At 46.7% G+C, this 25,500-nt stretch overlaps 2 protein-coding genes across 7 annotated transcripts in view; one reads left to right on the top strand and one right to left on the bottom strand.

Moving 5' to 3' along the window:
* Positions 1-11,947, bottom strand: part of TBC1D16 (TBC1 domain family member 16) — a 34,976-nt gene extending 23,029 nt beyond the window's left edge. For 3 of the 4 annotated variants that reach the window (XM_054083386.1, XM_054083383.1, XM_054083385.1), the window contains exons 1-3: positions 11,792-11,947; positions 4,873-5,108; positions 3,198-3,828 (exon numbers count right to left, since the gene is read on the bottom strand). In XM_054083386.1, the coding sequence (XP_053939361.1) occupies positions 3,198-3,828; positions 4,873-5,050 (809 nt within the window). In that variant the 5' untranslated portion in view covers positions 5,051-5,108; positions 11,792-11,947. Of the gene's footprint in view, positions 1-3,197; positions 3,829-4,872; positions 5,109-11,594; positions 11,695-11,791 lie in introns of those variants that run through there. The other variant, XM_054083384.1, reaches the window with a different exon arrangement.
* CCDC40 (coiled-coil domain containing 40) lies at positions 11,728-25,136 on the top strand. Of its 3 annotated transcripts, none has more exons than XM_054083380.1 (19): positions 11,728-11,833; positions 12,885-13,009; positions 13,563-13,734; positions 13,912-14,102; positions 14,624-14,707; positions 14,796-15,015; positions 15,899-16,056; positions 16,889-17,011; positions 17,397-17,518; positions 18,257-18,500; positions 18,607-18,789; positions 20,099-20,344; positions 21,105-21,318; positions 21,860-22,029; positions 22,153-22,244; positions 22,822-22,936; positions 23,587-23,775; positions 24,022-24,180; positions 24,771-25,136. In XM_054083380.1, the coding sequence occupies exons 2-19, from the start codon at positions 12,911-12,913 to the stop codon at positions 25,014-25,016; spliced, it is 3,027 nt and encodes a 1,008-aa protein (XP_053939355.1). In that variant the 5' UTR covers positions 11,728-11,833; positions 12,885-12,910; the 3' UTR covers positions 25,017-25,136. The 3 variants fall into 3 exon arrangements, with proteins under 3 accessions (XP_053939355.1, XP_053939356.1, XP_053939357.1); XM_054083381.1 differs by lacking the exon at positions 11,728-11,833 and adding an exon at positions 11,937-12,071; XM_054083382.1 differs by lacking the exons at positions 11,728-11,833; positions 13,563-13,734 and having other exon boundaries at positions 12,892-13,009.
* The last annotated feature ends 364 nt before the right edge of the window (positions 25,137-25,500 follow it).

Raw genomic sequence — 25,500 nt, 5'->3', positions numbered from 1 at the left:
CTGCACACACGAGTATTCTTTGTGGGCTCCTTTCGATCCAGGAAGCCAGGCACCTTCTTAGGGGATGCTCCAAGAGGCATACATGCTCCTGGACATACGGATATTTTGGCAAGTAGCTTGATGAGCCCGTGAGCTCATCTGATCCGAACCTACGTGTGTGTCCTAATTCTTCCACAATGTCACATTTTTCCATTTCTGATGGTATCTAATTGCACAGACAGAAAGATGTCTGGATCGAACACCCATGCAATGCATTGCTTCAGCTCCTGAAAGAATCACGGTGAAATGCAGAGTTCCCTTTACAACAACTCCCCAATGCAAAGGGGAATAACCACAAACATTTGTTCTTCTTTGCAGGGAGGAGGTGGTGACCGGGGGGGTAGGGAGGGAAAAAAGAGTTGAAACAATCTGCCAGCAGGAGGAACTTTGTTCGCACTCCAATTCTGGCTCAGATGGGAAGCAGCCAGCAGAAAAAAAAAAAAACCAAAACCTTAAGAAACAAGGAAGCTGTTCTCATGCTTGTAGTGACTTCTGAAACAGCATTCCCCGCTCCTCAAAACACTGGGATGAATGCAGGAAATAAGAGAATGCTTTTCTGACAAGACTTCTGCTACGCACTATGCAAAATCTTTTACTCAAGCAGTTTGTAGGATCCTGCAGATGTCATGCAAGGGGGCTCTATGGGGAAGAACAAACTGGCATTAAAAAAATGGACACATCGGACAAAAGCCTTTCAAGTCTGAAGTCCCAAACAATGAAAGGTCTGTTTTATTAATCTGCTGCAAATTATGAGTGCCGCATATACTCTATGCAGCTTCCAGACTGGTGCCAAAGGAGTTAAAAAAGGGAAAAAAAAAAAAGAGAAGTATAGCAGGAGCATGAGCAGTGTTTGCAAAGCCAGCCTCTGCCTTGCTGGAGCTGTAAGGCCAACAGCAAGCAAGGAAGCCGGCAGAGGGCTCACCAAGCCAGGCTGCCACATAGAAGGGAAAGAAATGCGGTGTGAATATGCAGTCGAGGTAGTGAGGATACAATAAACTGTATTTCCTTCCTTCACTGATGCTATTAGCAGCTCAGAGCTGTTGCAAAACCGTTAAACCACCATGCTCCCTACTCATGTGCCGTGCCCCTAAGCACCCTTCCGCATCAGCCCCTCTCCCGGTGCTCGCCGCTGGGCACCAAAGCTCACCGAGCACGCTGCACGCCTTGGACAGCACGTGGCCCTGTGGCCCAAGCCAAGAACTTGGATCTCGCCAGGATGGATTTGATCTCCTGGTTTTCTGCAGTTAAGAACATTATTCTGAATGCATTCTTCACTATTCCCAGTTTCAACCACTAAAGCAGGGATCATGACCCCAAAGTGTGTGGATGAACTGGGCCATGGTTGTGGCCACAGCTTCCCCACACACAGTGAAAGATAGGAACGGTTTTCCTTTAAGAATCTTACTGTTGGAACTCAGAAGTATTTCAGTTAGACTTTATTTAAAAAAAAAAATGCCGGAAAAAAACCTCTAAACTTCTGAAACTTTGCTTTTTTCAGAGTGACAGAGACAGGTCAAACACACTAAGGTTGTCAGTGTGGATTCAAGGAGAAACAATTTTACACACCTGAAACAGAGGCTTTGGTAGCAGTGGATTTGGGGGATTTCTGTTTTTTGAGCCAAAGTCAAGAAATTTCTAAAGCAACACAACATTCTCTGGAAGTGGATGTGACCAAAGCTTCAACCTCAAGCAGCAGCCCTGGGATTATCAGGGATGATAATTCATCATGCAAAGGCCTCCTGTCAAATTTTGTCAAGGTGTGTTTCGTGGCATTTCTGTAGTTTTCAAAGCTGCCTACATTCCTACTAAGAGTTGTCTAAAAAGACTGTCAGGCATCATATTGGGAGAGCTAAAAGGGACACTCAAACTGATGCTGTTCAACTCAAGTTGGATATGAAAGGCCCATTCTGGGCACCCATAACTGCTTTGCAATGGCTCTTTGCAGCCCAGGGAGAGATGGGATGGGATGGGATGGGATGGGATGGGATGGGATGGGATGGGATGGGATAGGATGGGATGGGATGGGATGGGATGGGACGGGATGGGACAGCTGTGCTGGCCTGGCTAGGGCACTGCTCAAACCGCTGCCCACCCAGCTGCTGTGGAGCTCAAGCTCAGAAAACCACGTGGCCTGGCAGTTAATTAGAAGCGTGCTGCTAGGACACATATCAAACGCAAAGCTGATACAAAGTCTGAGAACACTGCACCGAAGTGCTTTAAAATATCCAGAGAGAGTTGAATTAATTAGCATACTTCCTTCATAACCCTTGTTCTTACTGGCATTCCCGGGGCTGGAGATTAGCCCATAAAATAAAGAGGGAAAATCTCTTCAAATATCAGCCCTTAACACAGTCTATACATTGCTGATGCACATCGAGGAGAATTCATTTTCCCTAATTTCAGACATAAGTTTCAGAGTTGAGCTGTATCCTTAAAATCAGCCCCATTGTGCCTCATGAACACAGCAAAACCATCTTCCCTGAGATGGAAGCGAGTGGTACGCTGCACAGAACACAGAAAGCTGGGAACACAGCGTATCAATATGGTAAGGGAAGCAGGCATCCTGCTGTTCATTATTCCTTTGCCACGGCGCCCTCTCTCCCCTATGCAGAGTTCACTGCAGATGCTATTGAGAAGCACTGACATTTGGATCTACCAGTGCTGCCTGAAATACCCAGGTTAGATATGTAAGAATTAATATTTATATATCTTAAGTGGGACCACATTCTGAAGACCAGCGAAAACAGCTCCTACACACAGATTTCATGTCAACACGGTGCCTTGCAGAGGCACCCATGGCTCAGAGGAAGTCAGACAGACACTTAGATGTGGCTCTCCACAAGATGTAACGAGTGCATCTCCTCAGCAGAGCCAATTAGACCAACAAAGGATCTTTTTAATTTAGCAACGCTGCTTCCAGGGCTCAAGACAGCTCACCTGAAAGACTGTACACATACAGCCCTGAATGTGCAGGGCGAGGGTTCGCTGAGCACAAGCAGGACTGGCTAGCAAACAGTTTCTTGCAAATGATACAGGTGGCTGAAACAAGACAGGATACTCAGCTCAATGCCGCTGTGATGCCTCTCAGTTTCCTTTGGCATCTCCAAGCCTCGCACCCCAACTATTTGCCCAGAAACTAGAGAAAAGGATGCACTCACCTGCTTTCATTATCCAGAAACACAGAGCTACTGCTTTTCCCAAGGGCTTCGCTAATGGGAGAGAGGCAGAAGGGGGAAGAGAAGGCATCAGAATCAGAGTCAAAAGTACTGTCCCTGCTCACGTCATCAGCAGACAGCTCCAAGGAGCCCTCGTCCTCCCGTGGCTCTGGCCTGCAGTCCAGGTCTTCCTCTGTCCCCTCCACCGACAGCTCCGACCTGTTCTGCTCCTCCTGAGAACTGATTGTCGATAGGATTCCTGAGTCACTGCGGGCAGGCTGGGGGCATCGGTGGGTGCCGTCTGCCACGAGGCAGCACTGGGAGAGCTTCTCCCCTTCCGAAGAGGGGGAGCTGATGTAAGCCACATCTTTCACAAGCTGTGACACAGTCAAGATGTCTTCTTCTTTCAGGATCACTGTCCCTCTCTGCTCAGGGGGGGAAGCCTGCCGGACAACGCCAAAACCCTGAGTGAGGCGGCTGCGTTTGCGGGGAGCTTTACGGACAGGGGAGCTCTCAGGAGTGATATAGCGCAGGGCTTCCTCATCCTGCCTCTGAATGCGAGAGTTTGGCACCCAGGCAAGGATAAGCGTGGTTCCCAGTAGCTCATCTTTCTCCATGTACAAGCACAAATACCCTTCAAGACAGCAAAGGAGCAATCAGTTATGACACAGCTTTATTCTTAGGGAACTGTGGAAACCTGAAATTTTCCTTTCCCTGTCTCCCCCGGCTTCACCACTATTGTACGTGGGCAAAACAAACCCGTTTATTTACCAGGAGAGAATTCTGCCAAATGAATTGTGGAGTGCTGGGTATTATTCAGTATTTACAACCAATATCATGTCTGCTTATGGCTTTTGAATAGTCTAAATTCTCTCTGGCCTAAGTGGACACAGAAACGATATGCAACTACTTCAACATCCTGGATGTGTTACTAATCAAGAGTAAATGCTGAAATATGTTGCCAGATGAAAAAAATCCTACTGTTTGTTAACTAAACAATTTCAAGTGCAAGCTAAACATTTCTTTCTCAAGAATATTTACCTTTCTGTAGCTAAAGGGCTAAAATTTTCATGGAAAGCCAACACAAAAAGTGTCACATGCTCAAGAAGGGAAGCATGGGTCAATGTTCATAGAATAATTAGTTTCGTGAAGCTAAGCCAGTAGCCACAGCTCTCTTTGATGAAAACATGAAAGAGCTCGGTAACAGATGAGAATAAAGGGATCGAGCAGTATTTATGTTCATTTATTCCAGTACATGCAGCCACAATCAGATTTTCTTTCTTTCCCCCTTACCAATGGTTGTTGAAGGCACTCTAGCAATGACAGTTACGAGATGATACTTGGCTTTCCTGGACAATACACATTTTTGAAAGCATCAGAAGTTATAGTCCTCAAATGACAACTGTCCACCTTCCAGCAATACAAAAGGGCTTACTAACACAGGTAAATCCACGCTAGACCAGAAGAGAAAGGAGAAACATCATCCACTTTCCTACAAAAAGAAGAGCTTATGGATCAGCTAGTGGATGGCTTTCCTTAGTCTTCCACGAGACTGCCTTGCACTGTCCCCCACTGGCACCTCTTCATTCTTTAGAGCCCAAGATGTGGAATTTGATACAAAAACACACCCCAGGAGAGAGAAAAAAGCAATTGAGCAGTGTCTACAACACCATGTCACCTGGATGATGCTCTCCGATGCCTTGTAGCACCTCAGGTGGGTGGACGCAGACATTGTTCTTGGAGTAGATGATCTCCCCATCAAGTACGGAAGATGAATTGTTCCCACCACCAGAGTTCAAGGTCAGGAGGTCAGAAGCTTTTGAAGAGGCACGTCGCAGGAGTCGCCCCAGAGACATTGCCAAGGAAATGTTTCCATTATCTGTCAGCTTTAATCAGGAGCCAAATTCAGAAGATCTGCCAAGAAGGAGGAAAGAATTGTGTTAGAATAAAATAACAACAACACAGGGCATGCCTACCGCATCAACTGCTGCTCAATCCTAAAACTCAATCAAGAGCCTCCAAATGCTCCAGCTCTGTAACATCACCTCTGCATTTTAAAGATGCTGAAGTACAGAATCCCAGGATGTTTTTTTCTCTGCAACGAAGAAATATGAAGGCAGCAAAGAAACATATTTTAATAGTTACTGTGGGGAGGAAACAGAAAGTAATGCTTGTCACTGAAAATTGCCCATTAAGGGAATAGCTCAGCTGCACAGAGCTGCTCGATGTATCACTGTCCTGGGGATGTCAAAGACAGTCAGAGTAGACCCTGGAGGATTCCTTCAGCACAGAAAAACTGCTGAGACCATGACATTAAATAAGGGGCTACTGCTTTATCCACAGCAACCACTGAGCTAAAAAAAACATTAATCAAAACAAGTTCCTCTTGTGCTTACCAATTTTTGGCATAATCCTGCTGCACATTTGAGGTTTTTGGGTTGAGGTTTGGTTTGATTTTTGTTTATTGAGTGGTGACGGTTAAATAGAACTTTTTCAGAGCTAAGTGGCAAGAGATCCATGTTCAACAGCGTGAGCAGACTCCAACAGCAGCATACAGTCCACCAACCCAAGCCAAACATTTCACCTACCAACAGGTAACTTTAGCGAACTGTGGAGTTGACCAAGTCAGTTCTGTACTCAAATGAGACACGCTCCTCATTGGGGCTGCTGCTGAGAAGCTCTGCAGTGAATCCAGGGACATCACCCCAGCTATTTAGTAGACACATCAGGAAGAAGATTTGATGGCGGGTCTTGCACGAAGCCATCCCACAAGACAACCCAACACAATTCCAGACAGAGCAGGCTCTACCTGCCGCTGGGAAGCAGACCAACAGAGGCATGGCAGCTTCTGTTCTACCAAAAGTACACGAGGAGAGGAAACATCTACTTTTGTTCCTTTGTATTTACATGGCCCTACTTGCTGGTGAACAGGCCAGTCCGACCTAGCAGGCACCACACATCTCCATGGTACCAGGAGCAGGGGCAGCACTTGCAGAGATCAGCTCAGCGTGTTCCTTGTGCCAAGCCCCACACCACGGTCTGCAGAGCACGCAACAGGGGTAGCCAGAGAGAAGAAGAAATCAGACAGGTTCTGACTTGTACTATCAGGGCACTGTATGCAGGAAATATGTAGAGTCCTAAAGTGAGCATCATCAAACACTGAATAGCTTCAATTTCTTTAAACATGGCTATAAAGGTATCTCCAGACAAACAAAGAAGCAAGAAGGGAGAGAGGGCAAACAGAAACCAGCGGTCCTCAAAGAGTAGAGTGAAAACTGCAGGGAAGGGAAGGAAGACAGCTGCCCTGTTTCTGAGACATTTGTACATACAGAAGATTGCAACGAGACTGCCAAGTAGGTGACAGAGCCTCCATGAAAGGACAAACTATCGGTTTAACCGGCAATCGCTAGATTTTTCAGCTTCAATCACAGTGTAAACATTTCAGTCTTTGCTGGAAGTTGATGGAGAAGCCTCAACTCTGCTATGTACTGTGCCCAGCAAGGGTTTAGGATAGCAGAATTACTTTGCAAGCCCTCTGCACCCATTCCTCCTTCTAGCAGCAAACACAACACCTATCTTCAAGTCTCAGCCCAAGAAACCAAACATCAATGGAGCCACATGCTCGTTCTTGTCTGGACTGTCAAAGAACACAGTACTGTTTCAAGCTCTGGCTTATATTTTGGAGAAAGTAATTTGCTTCAACCATATTTAAGAACAAATCACCTTTCCTCTCATTGCACCCTGCAAGAATACAGCCAGTAAACTCTGCTGCAATTCATCCTTCCCATGACCAAGTTACAACATGCTATTTCAACACAGCATTGTTGGAGTCCAACGCAGTGATGTGGAGCAGCCTGGACAGCATTAGAGGCCCTCAGCCTCCGGCACATCTGAAGAAGGACACCACTTACCACAGCATTTTGTCAGCAGCACAGTCTGCTCCACTGTGCCCCGCTGCTGGCAAGAGTGAAACCAGCCAGGATAGCCAGACCTTTAGCAATATCAGCTTTCACCAGAACTCTGAAAGTGCAAAACCTGCACACGCAAAGAAGGCAGGTGGTACTGAGTGCCTGCGGCTGTTTAGCAGGGAATGCTTCCTCTGAAAATACGAGTGAGCTTTTTCTACTACGGACAGCAGATGAAGTGCACGTATGAACCGAGAGCTTGTCTGATGTCCTACTGCAGCTCCCCAGGGGCTCTCAGAAACGCAGGCAGAGGTGCAGGACTTCTCTGCCAACAGGGGTAGCATTTAATTAGCTTCTATCTAGCAAAGAGAAAAAACAAAGCAACAGGTAAAAGATCAAAAGCTGATCCCTGGAAAGCAGGAGGAATTTAAAGGGAAATACTGCTTTGATCCTGCAGAACACCTGCTGCTTCAGCACTGACTGGATGTGCAAGTGGACGGCACTGCAGGTATGCACACGCACATGCAGGCTGGGAAGAGGAAACAACAACAACAACAAAAGAAGGTGAAGAAGACGATGTCCTGCCAGCATAGAAATTTAGCCTGCGGCATTTGTCTTACATCACAAATCAAAGAGAGTCCACTACAATGTTGCAAACAAATAGCCAAATATACTGGGATATAGAAATATCATCAGCAAACCTCAAATTAATCCTTTCACCGTTACCACAGGCGAGGGAATCCTGTGTAGCTTTGGTTGCAGCAAGATGCAAGTCACTGGATAGTTTCAAGGAGAGCGACAAGAGTGAATGTAGAAAGAGATTGCCAAAGGAAGATTAAAGGAAGGGAAACGTATTAAAAGTCTCCATATATGTTAATTGTCGCTGCCAAAAAAAGGAAGAGGTGTCTACGGTGGACAGGACAAGTGTCAGGGCAGTTGAACTGTGGCAAGGAATATCTAGTTTAGTCATTTGAACAGCAGCTGTACCCAAACAGGGCAACCTGAAGAGGCCTTTTACATCACCAGGGGCTTTCCAAGATGGGCCACAGCACCAGACAGGCAGTAGGTCCCAGCTAGGGCCAGGTGAGGAACTGGACATCTGAAGTCATCTAGTCTACTCACACAACCCCAAAGTCTCTGGAACACAGCTTGTGAACGTGGCTCTCCTTCCCAGAAGACGCAACATAAACCAGCAGCTAACAAAAGAGCAAATTTGCAGGTTTTGCTCCATTCTGAGCCCTCTTCTCAGGACAATGGGACAACATCTGCACATATGGCTTGAGCTGTGAAGAGTAGCAGGTATTGCTGCTGTCTCTGGTGCAAGCTTGGGAAGGCAGGCGGGAACTGTCCTAGGGCTCAGTCAGTATTAAATCAGCACCATTAGAAAAAAAATGTATTTTTCACATTCATTTTCTATTTATCTCCTGATCTCCAAGGATTCTTTTCAACGTGGCAGAGAGAATGCAGCTCTCTAGAAGCTGAAGCACTGAATTAGCTGATAAGTTCTCGCTGCGTGCCAATATTTATTAAGCACACATACATATTCTTCTCCCATACATCAACTGTCGCCACTAAAAATCTTTGCTACAGCTATCAAGTCTGTTCGCGCAGCCCGTGGCTGCTCTCCCAGTCAGTGCCAGCCCTTTTCAGCTACCCGAGACCTCAGAAACACGCTGCGGAGCCAACTCCTGAAATCACCCCAAGAGCCTCTTCCCAAGAGTCTGACCAGTTCCAGTCAGCAGCATCTCGAGTAACACCGTCTGCTCTCCTCCCTTAGAAATGCTCTTGCCCTTCTCACAAACCGATAAACAACAAAATCCTGTTTGGCTTGGCAGATCGCATCGTCACCTTGGCAGACGTTGCCGGACCAAATGTTGCTGTCTCCGGTTGCACAAGATTCCTGTACTCCGGCAAAGGAGGGCAATGCCGGGCTCCCTAATGGGCTGGCACGGGCTCTAGCACGTTGCTCCTGGTCTGTGCGGCACATGCTGACACTGGAGCAGTTCACAAGCACGAGAGGCAACACGGCTTCTCACATGGATAAATTCAGCCTAGAGAGGTGTACAACAGCCTGGGCTTTGCACAGCAGTCGCCAAGCCCCGCTGCTGAGCACTTTGTGCCTGGCAGTGGGTCCTGAGGCTCCAAGGGCAAATTTGCTGTGCAAGAGTTTAAGAGCTTTACAAGCAAAATAAGCCAAGTTACAGGGCCCTTGGAGCGAAACATGAGACCTACAGCACGTCTGGGCACAGAGGAGAAACGTCAGCTGTCAAACATCAGCACAAAATTTAAGCATGAAATGCCTTAAGTAAGAAAAACGCAACAGGCTTTTTTCTTTTTGCACTTAATAACTTGAATTTGATTTTATGTATTCAAAGAGTACAGAGTCACGGCACTGGAGAGGTTTCAATGGCTTTAAATTGGAAGAGAGAAGATTTAGGTTAGACATTAGGATGAAATTCTTCACGGTGAGGGTGGGGAGCCAGAAGTCCTGGCTGCCCCATCCCTGGAGCTGTTCAAGGCCAGGCTGGATAGAAATTTGAGCAACCTGATCCAGTGGGAGGTGTCCCTGTCCATGGCAGGGGGTGGGACTGGATGGGCTTTAAAGGTCCCTTCTAAACCAAACCATTCTATGATTCTATAAGTGCCAGGTTGGCAACTCTGGTAGCTCAAGCATGGCATAGAGCGTGCTGGAAGGCAGAGCAACCAGAGACAAGGACAGGAGCCTGGGAGTCAGGACTTGCTGCTTCTTTCCACTGGATTTTCTGTGTAGCTCTCTGAGCTATACTTCTCTGTGTGTAAATGACAGCCCTTATAACGACCTTCCCTTTGTATTGCAATACCTCTACATTAGGCAGAGGGAATAAAAAAAAAGCTTTCAAAACTACTGGCTCTGAGCCGGAGCAGTTTAAGATGGCCTAACTGAATCAAGGAAAAAAAGTTTACCATAGGGAGCCATTCTGAAGTCATCCTGTTTCACAGGGAGAATTATGTAGCTCACCAGAAAGTCTTTAATTCCTGACCTCTGGCACAGCAGTGGGACACAGAGCACGGAGTAAAGGAAAAGTCACAGCAGTCACCAGTAATGGCTGAAACCCCAACACTCGCACAACTCCAATTCCAGTCACTTCAGCAGAACAGATCTCACTCAGACGATCTCAGCTGAGAAGGTAAAAAAGGGAGAGCGGACCAAATACTACAAGTCTGTGACTCAGAGATAAAAAGCAAAATGGGATGCTATCATTGGAGCCTGCCTGCTGCTCCACACCACACCTGCTTAGGCAGAAAAAAAAGCAAACAAAAAGCTTACCACCCCTCCCACACCAAAAGTCAGACTGCAACACATGCTTTAGCACTGAGAAATTATTTGTGCCGTGTGTCCCTCTGTCCCAAGACTAAACATCATTTCATACTACAATGCTTGAGCCGCAGGGAACGGCTTTTAATTTCCAATGTCCATTAGCCATGGCCTGATGATGCTGTCAGTAGGAGATCCCTAAATATCAGTGCCTAAAATATCCCAGGAGCCTGGTTTGACAGCTGAGCTGATGAGCTAATTGCGAAGTTCATACACCAGACATCAGACACGCGGCTCTGCCACACTCAGAAATTGTCTCCTCGCACCCTGTGCCCCATCCCTCTCACCAGCGGCACTGAGAAGGAGCGATCCCCCCCTGCCCCTGCTCCCCACCTTGACCTCAAATGCAGCAGCAGACAATGGAACAAACCTAGGGATTCAGCAAATCCAGCGTGGGGTCAGAGAAGCTGTCAGGGACCTCTCTGCTTTTAGCCAAGTTACCACCAGGACAAGGAGTTTCTTGAAGCTACAGACTTCAAGGAGGCTTCTACCACAGCAGCAGCGACCCTGAGAGCTTCACCCTGAGCTGTCCTGGTCTTAACATTTCCACTATTTTCTCTTAAAAGACTTTAATTTTTATTTCTTCTCCTTCAGGGCAGCAGCTGGGCATGCAGTACCGTTGCAAGAGGAGCTACAAGAGCAAAGAAGATGGGCAGCCCTTGGGATGGAGGAAGGGAGCTGTTTTACAGGGTGCTATCAGCACCCGGCACGATATTCCATGCAAGATCCCTGCCCTGGGGTGCCTGAAGGCCACGCAGCACACAACTGCCCAGGATCCTGGCTACCCAAGGGATGCATCCCTAGGCAGGGAATCCTGGGCATCTTGAGGGATGCATCCCTAGGCAGGGGATCCCGGCCGTTCCAAGGGACGCGTAACTGGACAGGGGATCCCAGTTATCCCAAGGGATTAATCCCTGGGCAGGGGCTCCCGGTTATCCCGAGGGATGCCCGCCGGGACAGGGGGTCCCGGTTATCCCGAGGGATGCCCGCCCGGACAGGGGCTCCCGGTTATCCCGAGGGGTTAATCCCTGGGCAGGGGCTCCCGGTTATCCCGAGGGATGTATCCCCGGGCAGGACACCCGGTGCCTCGCCCCCGCCGCCGTGCCCCACCCCGTGTGCCCCCGGCCCCGCCGCTGTTACCGCTAAGGACAAGCCCGGGCAAACTTCTGGCGCCTGCAGGGACCGCACCGGCCCCCGGCCGGCTCCGAACACCCGGCCCCTCGCACCACGGGGCCCTGCCCCGCCCCGCGGCCCCGCCCTCCCGCCTCACCGGGGCTAACACCCCTCCACACCCCCCTCTCGCCTCCCAGCGCATCCCGGTGCTGCGGCGCCGGTACCTGCTGACCCGGGGCTCGGCCGGGGACCGGCGGGCTGAGATGGTACGGTCTGATCCCACCCCTCACGAGCTGAGTGGTACGGCCAGCCCCCCTCCTCCCGCTGCCGCTGTCGCCGGCGTGGGCTGAGATGGTGCAGTCCGATCCCCCCCCTGCGAGCTGACGTGGTGCGGTCCGACTCCCCGCCCCCCGCCGCGGGTTGAGGTGGTGCAGCCCGCAGCGGTCACGTGACCGGGCGTTGCTGCGTTGCCTGGCAACGGGAGCTGCTGTTAGCCGGGACCGGGTGAGTGCGGGGAGCGCTGCGGCCCGGCCCGGCCCGGCCCGGCCCGATCCGATCCGATCCGATCCGATCCGACCCGACCCGACCCGGGCTCCGCTGCCACCGCCCGGCCCCACGGCCTGGGCTCTGCTGCTGTCATAGAATCATAGAACAGTTTCGGTTGAAAGATCATCCAGTTCCAACCCCCGGTGCTGTGGGTAGGGACACCTCCCACTAGATCAGGCTGCCCAAGGCCCATCCAACTTGGCCTGGAACACCTCCAGGGATGGAGCAGCCACCACTTCCCTGGGCGACCTGTTCCAGGGCCTCATCACTCTCATAGTGAAGAAATTCTTCCTAATGTATACTCTAAATCTGCCCCTCTCCAGTTTATACCCATTGGCCCTAGTCCTATCACTGGAAGCCTTTGTGAACAGTCCCTTTACAGCTTTCTTGTAGCCCCTTCAGGCACTGGGAGGTCACTATAAGGTCTCCTCCGAGACTTCTGTTCTCCAGGCTGAACTCTCTCAGCCTGTCCTTGTCTGGGAGGTGTCCCAGCCCTCTGATCATTTTTCTAGCCTCCTCTGGACCTGCTCCAACAGCTCCATATCCTCCTTAAGTTGAGGATTCCAGACTGGACACAATCATCCAGATGAGGTCTCACAAGAAAGGAATAGAGGGGCAGAATCCCCTCCCTGACCTCCTGGCCATGCTGGCCCCACCTGGCTTCTGGATTCTCCCTCTGCCTGTGCCCCCGCAGCCAGTGGGGTAACAGGCCCCGCGACCCGGCGCTGGGCTGGTACTCATTCACTCACTCTCTCGCTCTCTCTCTTGTAGGACCCTCTGGTTGCAGTCCCCGCCCCATGGAAGAGCCGACTGATGCCGCAGCAGAGGGATCTGGAATGGAATTGGGCTCCGCTGAGCAGGATGCAGTCAGAATTCCAGCACATCCTGCCCTGGAGGTGATTTCATAGAATCATAGAATGGTCTGGGTTGAAAGGCACCTCAAAGCCCATCCAGTTCCACCCCTCTGCCATTGGCAGGGACACCTTCCACTGGATCAGGTTGTTCAAAGTCCCATCCAAGCTGGCCTTGAACACTTCCAGAAATGAAACATCCACTACTTCTCTGGGCACCCTTCTCTGGACCCCCTCCAGCCTGTCCACATCTTTTTCGTATAGCAGGACCCAAACTTGAATGCAGTATTCCAGGTGCAGCCTGACAAGCACTGAGCAGAGTGAGATAATGACTTCTTTCTCTCTGCTGGTGGTGCCCTCATTGATACAACTCCACATCCTGTGGGCTTTCTTTGCCACAGCAGCACACTACTCGCTCATATCGAGTGTGTTAGCACCTATGATTCCCAGGTCCGTATCTATGTGCTGATTTTGGAACAAGGTCCCTTTTTGATTTTTCATCTGTGTCATTCATATCTCACAATAATGAAAATAAGCAGATTTTTTTAGGGGCAAATAGATCAGAAAGGTGTTTCAGGTAATGAATTTTACGTTTTAGGAAAAATCTCCTGAGACTTTTTCGGGCAAAGTGGAAGTAGGCAGTTTCACTCCTGAATTGGGTGAGATGGAGCAGCCAATAACAGACAGAGGAAGCTCTTCCCATACATCTCCAGTAGATGCTCTGCAGGCAACAGCATTGTCAGTGGAGGTGAACAGCAGCATAAAGTCAGGTATCCTTCAGTTCTGTATTGACAGAACAGGACTCAATACCCTCTATCAAGCATCATTTCTAGTTTCCTTCCTTTCTGATTGCTGTTAATCCAGCTGGAGGCACAATACTGTGAAATTTAAGTCTTTCTCTTTTTGTTTTTTTTTGGTTTTTTTTGTTTTTGCAATGTGGGGTCCAGGTGACATCGGAGAAGCTGTTTCTCTCCATTCAGAGTCTGCCTTTGAGCAGCTTGGTCAGATGACTAGTGAGCATGGTGACCAAAGATGGGAAGAGGAACGCCAGCAGCATGGAGCTGAGCAACACAAAATGGGTGGAAGAAGTGAAGAAACTGTAGCAGAAACACAACTGTTTGTCTTGGATCCAGAACACGTGAGAAATCCTCAAATCTTGCCATTCTTCTTTGCAGATTTGCTGGTTTTATTTGTATAAAATGTGTGAGGTAAATTGTAAGCAGTGGCTTAGCTGTATGCTAAAACTACATGTTTAAAAATAGCTTTTGCAAAAGTATTGACTCCGGAATGTGTCTATGGCCTCAGTGTTAACCCTAAAGTTACAGCTTCCGAAGTGGCAATGTGGTGAGCAAATCTATACCCCTCATTGCTACTGAAAGAAAAGTACTTGCAGCTAGAGTGAGTGGATGGGTTCTCAGATGTAGCTCTTCCAATATCTTCCTGACTTCCAAATATTCTCAGTGGTCATTTTCTGACGTCAGCAAATACCTGCTATAGAACTCTTCTCAATTGTTACTGTGAATGTGCCTAAAATAAGAACGCAAGTGTCTATGGCAGAAAAGATGATGTTTTTTTTAATAATGGGAATAGCAGTAAGGTTTCTTCATAATTTATTTACATAACTATGTTAAAGCTCATCAACATCATACTTCTTTACAGCCTCTGGTGAGAAGATTCCAGGCTGCTCTGGAGGATCACCTTACTAAGCAGTTAGAAAAAGTGAGCCTAGAGGTTCAGGAGCTGGTATGCAGCATTCTTTCTTTGCCTTCCCACAACAGCCCATCCGTGTCCAGGCTCCAGTGTGATAGCTGATCTCCTCCTGTGTTTGCAGAGGACAGCAACAAAGAAGAGCGAAGAGCGAAAAGAAGAGCTGGGAGGGATTCTTTATGGGGAGCAGCAGCAGCTGGCCCAACTGCAAATGGAACTGGAGAAGAGCCGTGAGCGCTGCTCTCAGGCAGCCACAGCGCGTCAGCAGGTGGAAGGGGAATTGGAGGGCCTCAGGCTTAAGTACAAGAAATTTTGTCAGGAGAGAGATGATGAACGCAAGAAAGGTGACTGAGACAGTCCTTGTAATGTTTCCTAATTCTAGTGCTATGTGGAGAAATGAAATTGAGTATCAGTGAAGCATTGAGTTGAAAAATACAGTAAAATTCATCAGGAACAGTGCATCCATTGAAAAGTTTCAGATACTCCTGGTTACCACATAATTTCTATTGTTTCTAAGGCCATGTTGCTACATGGTACTTCTAAGAACATCTCTAGAACATACAAGTAAAACTGTTCCTGTTGTGTAGGCTGTTGTGTGTCTTAAAAGCAGGAAAATTCCCATCGCTCTGTTATGTTTGCCTGTGTCTCTGCAAGGGTGTGATGAGATTGCAGAGATTGTAGATCAATAGGGGCATCCGGGAGTATGAGAGCAGCATGCGGATAGCAGCACATTCCAGCCCAAGAAATGGACTTGACTAATTCTTTCTGTGTCTTTTTATGACTAATTCTTTTTTTGGATTCTTTTCCCATCTAGGCAGTTGAATGGGAAACAAGTAAAACAATTTCAATGGCAAGAATAGCTAAGCATTAAAATAAATTGTCTAGAAAGTTTTTGCAGGTTATTGGAAAAAACAGAAAAGTATTCAGCAGACTGAGAAGGAGACGGTTCTGTTTTGGGGCAGAGGGATGGATTCACAGCCTCGTGAGGCTCCTTCTTTGATTTCTTGGGATTCTGTATGAATCAAAGAATTCCTTACCAAGGTTTTTAGCTTTGCTTGTGGAGCTGTTCTTCACAGCTAATGAAAATTCTCATTTCAGGGAGGGCTGATTTAGCTGGTATGCGTGCAGGTTTTGCTTTGGGTACTTCTAAATTTCTTTCCCTTTCATCTCTGTTTAAAATGTGTCCTACAAACATCTCTGTAACTCTTTTTCCTCCTGCCTCCCCAGTTTCTGCGATGCAGACCCAGGCTGACGACCTGGCCTTGCGTCTCTTCCACATGCAGAACATGGATGAGGATATGCGTCATAATCTTTTACTAGCGAAAGGGGCAACAAAGAAGGCTGAGGCACAGAAGGTCCAGGCTGAGCTGGAAAAGAGAAAACAGGTATCAAGTAAAACTGTCTGCTTTAAAATAAATAAATGAATAAATACAGATGTCAGTTAGTGGGGAGTCTTGGAGGACGCAGTCCTTGTCAGAAGAAAGGCTGTGGTGACTGAAACATGGAACATATGTGGGGATATTTTTCCCAAAGACTTGAAAAAGACCCATAGGCTTTTTCTGAAAAGGAAAGAATTCCCACTGCCAAGATAGCGATGTGTACTGCCCAAGGGTTTTTGACAGACCTTATAGTGCCAAATCACTCTTTGCTCAAGCAAAGGGGCGTGGGGCAGAAGGCTATTTAGTGAAGGAGTATCGTATGTTCAGTTCTTGGGAATTGTTCTGAGTCACAATTAGTTTCACAATGGAAAGGGAACTTTGGTTGGTGTGCTGGAGCTCCCTCTGCTGCCTTCTGCTTGCAGAAGGACACGGGCGGATTCTTGTTCATGCAGAATAGCATGCAAACAGTTGGAATCAAATGGATTTAGATGGTTTTTAAGAAAGAATTTAAAAACATAAAATATTAAGATTCCCAGCTGCTGGAGAGGTGGCGCAATATAATCCCTGATGATAGGAATTGAGCGCTGCTTCGTGTCTGAAGCATCAATTTACTACTGCAAATGGAATAATCAAAAGTCAGCAAAGAAGGTGATGTTCACTTGAAAGTTGTCACGTTCACGAGTCATTTATATGTGAATGGAAAAGTTTCAGCAGAAATCAAATCTAATCGACTTGCCAATTTAATCCCTTTTCTAGCCTATGCTATTCTTGTAGAATATAGCTGGTTAAGACTGTGTTTGTACTGCTCATCCTGAACTGTTTGGCTCTGACTCTTTAGGATCTTCTAGTAGAACGCTTAACAAAAAAAGCCGATGAACTACAAGAACAGATTGCTCTGTTTGAAGCTCAGTTGGTGGCCCAGGCAGAGCACACAAAAGTAACTCGGCAAGCAGTAAATGAGGTAGGACAGTGCTTTTTTAGCTTCTGGTTAATATTTCCCTCTAGAAGAACTGAACTCTTTGGCTCATGCTCACATGATGTGTACAATGTAGGCCAGAGTTCCATGGATTGTTCCTGTTTGGAGGACTGGAGACTTCTTTTTTTTTTTTTTTTTAACTTTGTCCTTACGAATTCCCCGTAAATCACTTCCTCCCCCACCGTCTCAGAATTGTTTTTCTACAGACCTGTGCTTGGTGGCCTGGTGTGACAATAAACCAGATATCTCTTAGCTGAAGCTGTTTCTGCCCAGCATATTATGAACAGAAAAAACCCATTTCATTGTAATATGAATTCAGTTCTTCAAGACAGTATAGATTCATCCTGTCTACCAACTCTCTCTTCCCTAGGTTTGTATGGAGATTGAGGCTGTTAACATGGAGAAAAAGCAGTTGATTAGCCGCTGGAATAGTAGCTTGATTGCAATGAAGCAAAGAGATGAGGCCTATACTGCCGCACAAGAGTTGCTGAGGTGTGGTATCTGAAAACAGTCCCAGGAGGGATCTCAAATAGTTTGGACAGGAGGCATTCTAAAAGGGGCAGCATGTTTTCTGTCAAGTTTATGACTTTATGTGCAGGGTATGTCAAGCAGAACAAGTCTGCTGCTCCGAAGCACAATAAGGTTAAAGGATAAGAAGCACAGTTCTGTGTTACTATTTTCTTTGTCCAAAATACGTCTTTCCCTCCAAAAGTGTGCATTTTTAAATGCTGCTTAGAGTTTTTCTCCTTCTATTTTTTTTCCTTTAAAAGAGCTCCTTCACCTTTGCAACGTCTCTCAATCCAAAGCACTAAACAGCAAGAAGGATTTCTCTGTCCCCTTTTGGTTAGGGTTTTGTGATGCCTTTAGACATCTTCAGGAAAACCTTCCTGTTGTTGCTAAAGGAAGTGTTTATTTGGTCTGCAGTCTTAAAGCTTGACTGATTCTCTGAGAAGAAACAATATGCTTTTGCAGGGTGGCATCCTGGTAAGAATGGAGGGTGGGGACAGGACTGAAAGAAGGAATTAATTTTCCTACATAGATTTCCTTTTAAATCTTAATGTCACCATCCATCTTCTGATTACTCTGCAGTGTCGCAGCAGACAAGCCATTATAAAAAGATCTTGGTCAGCTGTTGCTGCAATAGCATTTTTGAAAAGAGGAATTTGTAGATGACTGTTCAGCACAAGTATCGGTCCCTGTGATGATTTTCCATCCCCTTTGCCTCTCCAGCAAATACAGACATGACCTCAAGTCCCTAGAAATGGACATCGAGAGCTGCGAAAAGTCAATCAGGAAGGAGGAGGAGAAGAATGAGTTGCTTGTCACCATCCTGAGCCGTTCAGAGAATGATGTCAGCACAACAAAGAAACTGATTGCCCAGTGCCTTTCAAAGCAAGAGGCCTTGAAGGTTGAATGTGCCACCTATACTCACATTCTCCATGAGTCAGAAGAGACCCTCAACAGGACCAAGATGGTGAGAAGAGTTTCTTGGAAGAAGAATCCTTTTGAACTGAATGCAGATATTTAATCCCCTTCCCCAAGCAGTTGTAGTGATCCTGTCTGTCTTCCCTGCTTTTTAGGATCAAGCTACTCTTCTGAAAGAGTTGCAGTCCATCAATAAGGATATAGAGAAAGCAACTGATGCCAAAGTGCAAATGGAGAATGAAATCATGGCAAAGCTTCAGGACCAGAGGATGTCCAGCAAAGCTGCAAAGCACTTCTCACAGCTGGTTGCAAAAGTTCGTCAGAGAAAAACAGATCTGGTATGGTATCTCTTCCATTTGAGAAGGCATGGGAAGGAGGCAGGCTGGAGGAGTATTTCTCAAATACATTTTGTCCCTGCCTTCATTTTGGTTTTCTGGTCTACAATTGAAACTCTGCTGGGTTTGCAACTCCGATTTGGTTCTTCCGGTGATCTTATTGCAGTATTATGGTGGATGCGAGAGCTTGGCCAAAAAGGCTGGACACATATCATGCTATTACTTCTTTACTGCAGAATCAGGGCAGAGTGATGAATCCTGGGAGTATTTACTATAATGTGGTTCAAGTTCTTAGGTACTGCAGGAAGATGGTGGACATGTGGTACGTCTATACTCCCCATTAAACTAACTTCTATCTATACTGCATCATGGAACATGGTGCAAACTTACTTGCTGTTTCTAAGTAAGGATTGCAGTTGAAGGAACAGCCAAACCAGACTCAGTTCTGTGTGGCATGATAAGCTCCTCTCCTGGGGAGTCTGTAACTGGTACAGATAGGAAAACTAAAAGATTCAGCTTAGTATTTATTGTATCGAGTTGTGTGGTCTGGCACTAACACAATGCAGTCTATTTTCATGGGTTACTTCAGCCCGACCTTAGCTTTTTTAAATCAAGGGGGTACCGTAAGTAACTGGAATACTGACAGGGTTGGCTTCAATTGTGAAAAAGGCCCCTCCACCTCCCTTTCTGACAGACACAAGTACATGGACGCTCTGCATTGTGTCCTATTGCCATCCATGTTGCACAGTAGAATATAGCGCAGAGACTACAGACTTGGAGAATACCAGACTATAACCTCTTGCAGTGTGGTCCAGGCTGTGTAGAAGTGGCAGACAGGCTCTTGGAAGTTACCTGGCTGTGTTCGTACTGCACTCAAACAAAAGGCATAGCTGCGCTTTCTGGCTAGTACGGTTGTCGTTGGGCGAGGGGTGTGTTCGTCAGGCTTGGTGGAGAAGGTACAATATTATCATGTCCTACTACTGTTAACCAGGTCACTAGAGACATCCGGGCAGGGAAGACAATTGCAGCATGGGATTAATCAGCAGCAATGATGTGTGCGGTCACTTAAAGAGTTTGGGGTTGTTTAGGCTCCTTAATGGTTTTCAACGGCCTTACAGCAGAGGTAAATATTACTGTCTCCTGTCAATAGATGGAGAAACAAAGGTACAGACAGGGTAAGTAGCTTGCTTATGACTTGTAGCACAGACCTGGGGTAGAATCTAAATCCCCTGTGCTTTGATAAGTTGGTGTTACAAATAAATGAGTTGCTGTTGGTGGTCATAATTTGTTTTCTGTCTGTTGCCATTCCTAGGAGCTGCATTGTTCCAAGCTTGAGAATGATATCGCCCAGGTTGTTCTAAATACAACTCAGACCAACTGCAGGCTGACAGTTCACCAAAACGCACTTTGTGAGCTGAAGAAGGAAATAAAAAATGTTGAAGATCTGATCAGACACAAGGAAAGTGAGATTGCAAAGTGCCGTCTCCTGACTGAGAAGAAGCAAAGGATTCTCAGCCAGTACAACAAGAAATTGGAGATGATACTTTCTCAGCAGGAGGTACGTACCTTTACATTTCAATCCCAAACTTGATCTTTTTCTTTGTGATGGCCACAGATACCCTTAATAAATGTAACTGCATAAGTGGTGGATAGTTAAAACTTTCAGGCATCAGTATTGTGATTTAAAAGCTGCGCTAGTTAATGTACATGTTTACATCTGTTAAACAGTTCTCCATGCATGCGAAGAAGAGCTGGCAGTAGGGAATGGTGAAATGAGGGTGTGCCTAGCACTGATTTCTGCAGGGAGTTGTCTACATCTAATGACAATGTTGAATGACATCAATAGTCCAGGAGTAAATAGGATCACGTTATAAAATCTGCAAAGGCTTGCAAGGGGAGAATGGAACAGGCAGAGTGAATTAAGTTGCCTGATGGTTGTTCCCATTCAGATGATGCCCAGATCTGTCCCGAGCACTGTGAGCTGTAAGACATTTACGGATACCAGTGTGGAAATGAGTACTGTGGCATGTACTTGACAAACTTTTGAATGTCCAGGTGTTGTAGGAGCTTAGGAGGCTCTCTCACCGGAGTCTGAGAACCCTTTGGGCTTCTGTTGCATTTATTCCTGTGAGGTCAGGAATGATTAGTCCTGTGGAGCTCAGGAAACAGAGGCAGAACACAACTGACTGGCAAAATAACAGTATAGTCGATGTATTTAGTAGGCACCTCAGCAGTTGGTCTGGCCTTTTGCAATGATGCTGTAATCAAGCGTTGCAGCAGCTTCTGCCTGATTAATCCCAAACCTTACCCATGTACAGGGGCAAGAACTGGCACCACTGGAAATTGAGATCAACAGGCTGACCAAGGAGATAGAAGAATATAATCTGAAGGTGACAATGCTACAGAAGTCCTGGCTCAATCTGCAGAAAGAGATGGTGAAATTAACACATGAACGGGATGAAGAAATAGCCTCTTTGGATGTGTTAAAGAAGCAGATCACAATACTGCAGCAGAAGAAACTGCGCACTGAAAGTAAGTCATTCCTCAACTCCTTAAAATGTTCATCCATGAATGGACTAAAAAGGGATTGAAGGTTCACAAGCAGGTAATGCTTGATCTTCACCAAAGAATGCCCTCAGTGCTCCTCTGTAAGTGAGCAATAATGCAAATAGCCCAGTACTCTCCTTGGGGGCTAAAAGGCAGGCACCTCCTCTAGTTTTGCATGCTGTTGTTTCCTGTAATGATTGATTCTGCTGTCTTAACTGACACAGCTGAACCCTCAGTGACCATGTCAGCTGTTACACTTCTTAAATAAAGTTTGCAGGTAGTTGGTAGGTAAATGTCCCTGCTAATGTCAGCACTTTCCTTGGCCAAAACCAACTCTTCTGCACTGTAGTCTCCTTCGAAACCGTGTTTGATTTTTGGGCTCATGGAAAAATATTTTGGCTGGGTATATGGGACACAGGTGTGCCCGCATGCAGCGTTGTCTGGTCTAACAGCAGTTTGTCACACCTTGTCTGTACTCAACCCAGTGCTCCTGAGAATTTTAAGACTTTCTTCTGTTCACCTGTAGATGAAATTCAGCAGGAAATAAAAGAGCAGAAAGACATCAAACATCACATGAGCAACATGAGAAATGAATTGGTAAAGTTGAATGTGTTGATCAACAAGAACAACAGCAACTTGGAGGAACTGCGCTCTGGCAACATTATCGCGGAGAACGAGTTTGTACGATCTCTTAAGGTACAGAGGCTTGACATCTTGTTTTCAGGTCTCAACCTCCCATGCAGATTGGAGGCAAATAGTGATTCTGAAAATCTTTCTCAGTCTGATAATGTTGTATTTGTTTATGCTTCCCAAATCTAGGAAGCCGAAAAAGAATCAGTTGAGATGCAGGAGAAGCACAGGCAATTGACTAAGGAGAACGAAAGACTCTTAAACAGCCTGGTGGAAGCAGAGTAGGTGCCAGAGAGATTCTTCCTTTGTGCCAATGTTTGTATATGTCCGTGTTGCCTTTCTTCTCCAGTCATCAAACTGAACCAATGCCAGTAAATATGCTTCTGTCCTTCAAGGGGACAAAAGGAGTTTAATGAATTTTTGAAACACAAAAACTGAAAGCTGCTTTAGCTGTCTCTGGAGCTATCAAGAGCTGAGAGGATGTTGGCTTTAATGGATCCAGCATGCTTGCTTGTGCTGGATGTTGCCAAGACCTGTATGGGAAGATCATATGCCATATGAGACCCGCATGTGATCTCCTTTGCCAGTAACTCAGAGCAAGTGTGCCACACTGGGCAATTAACTGGGGTCCATCAGCCCCCTGTCCATCTGGGCTTGCTTGTTTTTACAGTTATCACACCATTTTCTAAATTGTGGTGTCCTGTCTGATTTCATGCTGCTCTGTTGCTGCCCTTGTGTATGTCCCATGTCCAAATTCTTATCTGCTGCTAAACCATTTAGCTCTGTGTGCAGAATCAATCTCAGGAGTGTTATCTCTGTGGTCTACAAAGGCACTGTTTTCCCTTTTTGTCATTGAAGGCAAAAAATCATGCTATGGGAGAGAAAGATCCAGCTGGCAAAAGAGATACGTACAACGGTGAATTCTGAGAAAGGCGAAATCCAGGCCATAAGAGCAGGCGTTCGTAGAAAGCAGGTAAGACACGGGCAGAAGAGGACTAAAGAGAGGAAGCTTCACAAAACATATTCAGCTTTGGAGTTGCCGAAATATAGGGCAGGAACGAGAAACAGGCTGGATAAGTAGCATCTTAAAGGCCACAGCACTATTGGAAATCTTACCAACCTGCAGCTAGATGGAATTAAATCCGTCCACCACACATGGGCTTTATGCATTCCTTGTGCACGCTATTTAACAGGCTGCAGCAGCAGATGACAAATCTATTTAATTATGTAATATATCTGCCGTCTTATTCAGTGACCCCAATTTATAAGCAACAAAATGTTGGTTACTAAATGTTGCATCATCTTAATCACCGGTTAGGGAAGTCTTCTGTCTTCTGGAGAGCAACTCTGACTTTTCGTTCCTGGGATACTTCTGCTTTTCTGTTGCTAATGAGTTCCAGTGAAACATTTTGAAGATTTCTTTAGGTGAGTTGATAATCCAGTCATCTGCCTTCCAGATTCACATAGGGCAAATTAGGTTTGGTTTTAGAGCAAATTTTGCTTGCCAAGGCTCACATGTATCTGGTTGATGTTGATGGGATGTGCCACACACAAAACTTCAGTTAGGTATCATTTGTAAACAGTCATTATTTTCAGCCTGTTTTATATCTTGACTAATGGCAGATCCGCTATGGGCAGCTGATGAAGCAACAGGAGAAGATGGTTCGTGAGATGGAGGCATTTGTTTCTCGTCGAGAGATGATAACGATTCGTGGAGAGAGTCAGAAAAAAACAGATAAGAAATGTATCCCCAAGAGCGACATCCACCGCAAGAATCAGGACTTGAGAAAGCAGATCAGCGAAACCCAAGAGGTGAGCAAGTAAAGCAGTGCTGCAAGAGTTTGCATAGCCTGTGTTTGCCTTGTGCTGAGCACCTGCACACACTCAGCACAGAGACCTGGGGTGCTGGGCTGCAGACCTTGCATGTGCACAGGCACAGCACTGCACAGGGGACGGACACTGAAAATGCTTTACAATAAAATGGTTCTGGGAAGATGGCAGGGAATGCAGGTGAACTAAAGAATCAGAATCTGCCACTTCCTCTCTTTCATTTGCTAGAAAATTCGAGACTGCGACAAAACCATCCTGGAGCTGGAGAGCGCCCAAGCGTCTCTTAGCACTGCTTTGTTGGAAAAGCAGGAAGAAGTGCGCAGACTGCAGGCCGAGTGCAATGACCTCGATTCAGAGACAGAATGTCTTCGGTACCAGAAACGATGGGTGAGTACATGTGCTGCCTTGCAGCAGGCGAGCTAGAGAGAACTTGCTGCTTTCTTCTTTTGCCAGCTCCCCACCTCTTTGTCTCACCATGAACTGGGTGTGCTTGGCATGTCATTTCAGCGACACTTTAAGTTAACTGAGAACATTTAGAGGGCTCATAGTTGGTGCTAAGCTGATGCTGCAGCTGCACCCTTAGTGAGGCAGCATTTATTTGGAAATATCAGCGCGACGGATGTCCTTTGTGTCTTGAAAATATTTGGTAACAGCTATCCTTTTTGAGTGCTAGCTGGCTACTTGTGAGGATGTTACAAACTTGAGAGCCATCCCAAAGTTCATAAGTTGGTGAAACTCTTTCCTGGCAAGGGTTACCCTGTGTGCAATTCCGAGACATGAGAGTGCCTCTACATCACTCAGAGTAGGGATGTGTTTGGCTGTTCCAATGGGGACTTCACGGCAGTGTGTGTCCTAAGAAGCCTTTCCGTTTCTAAAGACATCAGTTACAGAACTTGTGACACTAATCCCCACGTTTCCTTAGTTTTTTCCTGTGCACAATGTGCTGCCCAAGCAATTTCTATTGTTGCTTTTTGCAGAACCTTTTGGAGATTGTGGCCTTACAGACACGCCAGAAGCGTCTGCAGGCACTGAAGGAAGGGAAGTACGTTCCTCTGTGCCGCACTGAAGAAGACTGGAGGAAGGAGCGGCAGAAACTGTTGGACCGGCTCCGTACCATCAATGCTATCATCCACCGGGTCCAGCAGGAACACCCTCAACACCAAAGGGTTCTCCAGTGGCTCAGTGAGCGCTTAGAATCCAAGCTGGCCTCATACGAAGATTGACAGACACTCACACGAAACACATACGACCCTCTGCTCTTGTTGTCTTAGAGGCTGCATCTTTGTGCATGGATAAAGATAAGGATGGGAAAGGTTTAATTGTTATTAAAGATGGAAACAGCTTGGCCAGCAGGTCCAGGGAGGTTATTCTGCCCATGTATTCGGCACTGGTGAGACCGCATCTCAAATACTGTGTTCAGTTCTGGGCCCCTCGCTACAAGAAGGATGTTGAGGCTCTGGAGCGTGTCCAGAGAAGAGCAACGAAGCTGGTGAAGGGGCTGGAGAACAAGTCTTACGAGGAGCCACTGAGAGAGCTGGGGTTGTTTAGCCTGGAGAAGAGGAGGCTGAGGGGAGACCTTATTGCTCTCTACAACTACCTGAAAGGAGGTTGTGGAGAGGAGGGAGCTGGGCTCTTCTCCCACGTGACAGGGGACAGGACAAGGAGGAATGGCCTCAAGCTCCACCAGGGGAGGGTCAGACTGGATAT

The sequence above is a fragment of the Cuculus canorus genome, chromosome 18, assembly GCF_017976375.1.
Source record: "Cuculus canorus isolate bCucCan1 chromosome 18, bCucCan1.pri, whole genome shotgun sequence".
Lineage (NCBI taxonomy): Eukaryota > Metazoa > Chordata > Aves > Cuculiformes > Cuculidae > Cuculus > Cuculus canorus.
Note: the sequence above shows the minus strand (reverse complement) of the source record. Positions and strands in the feature narration are given on the sequence as shown.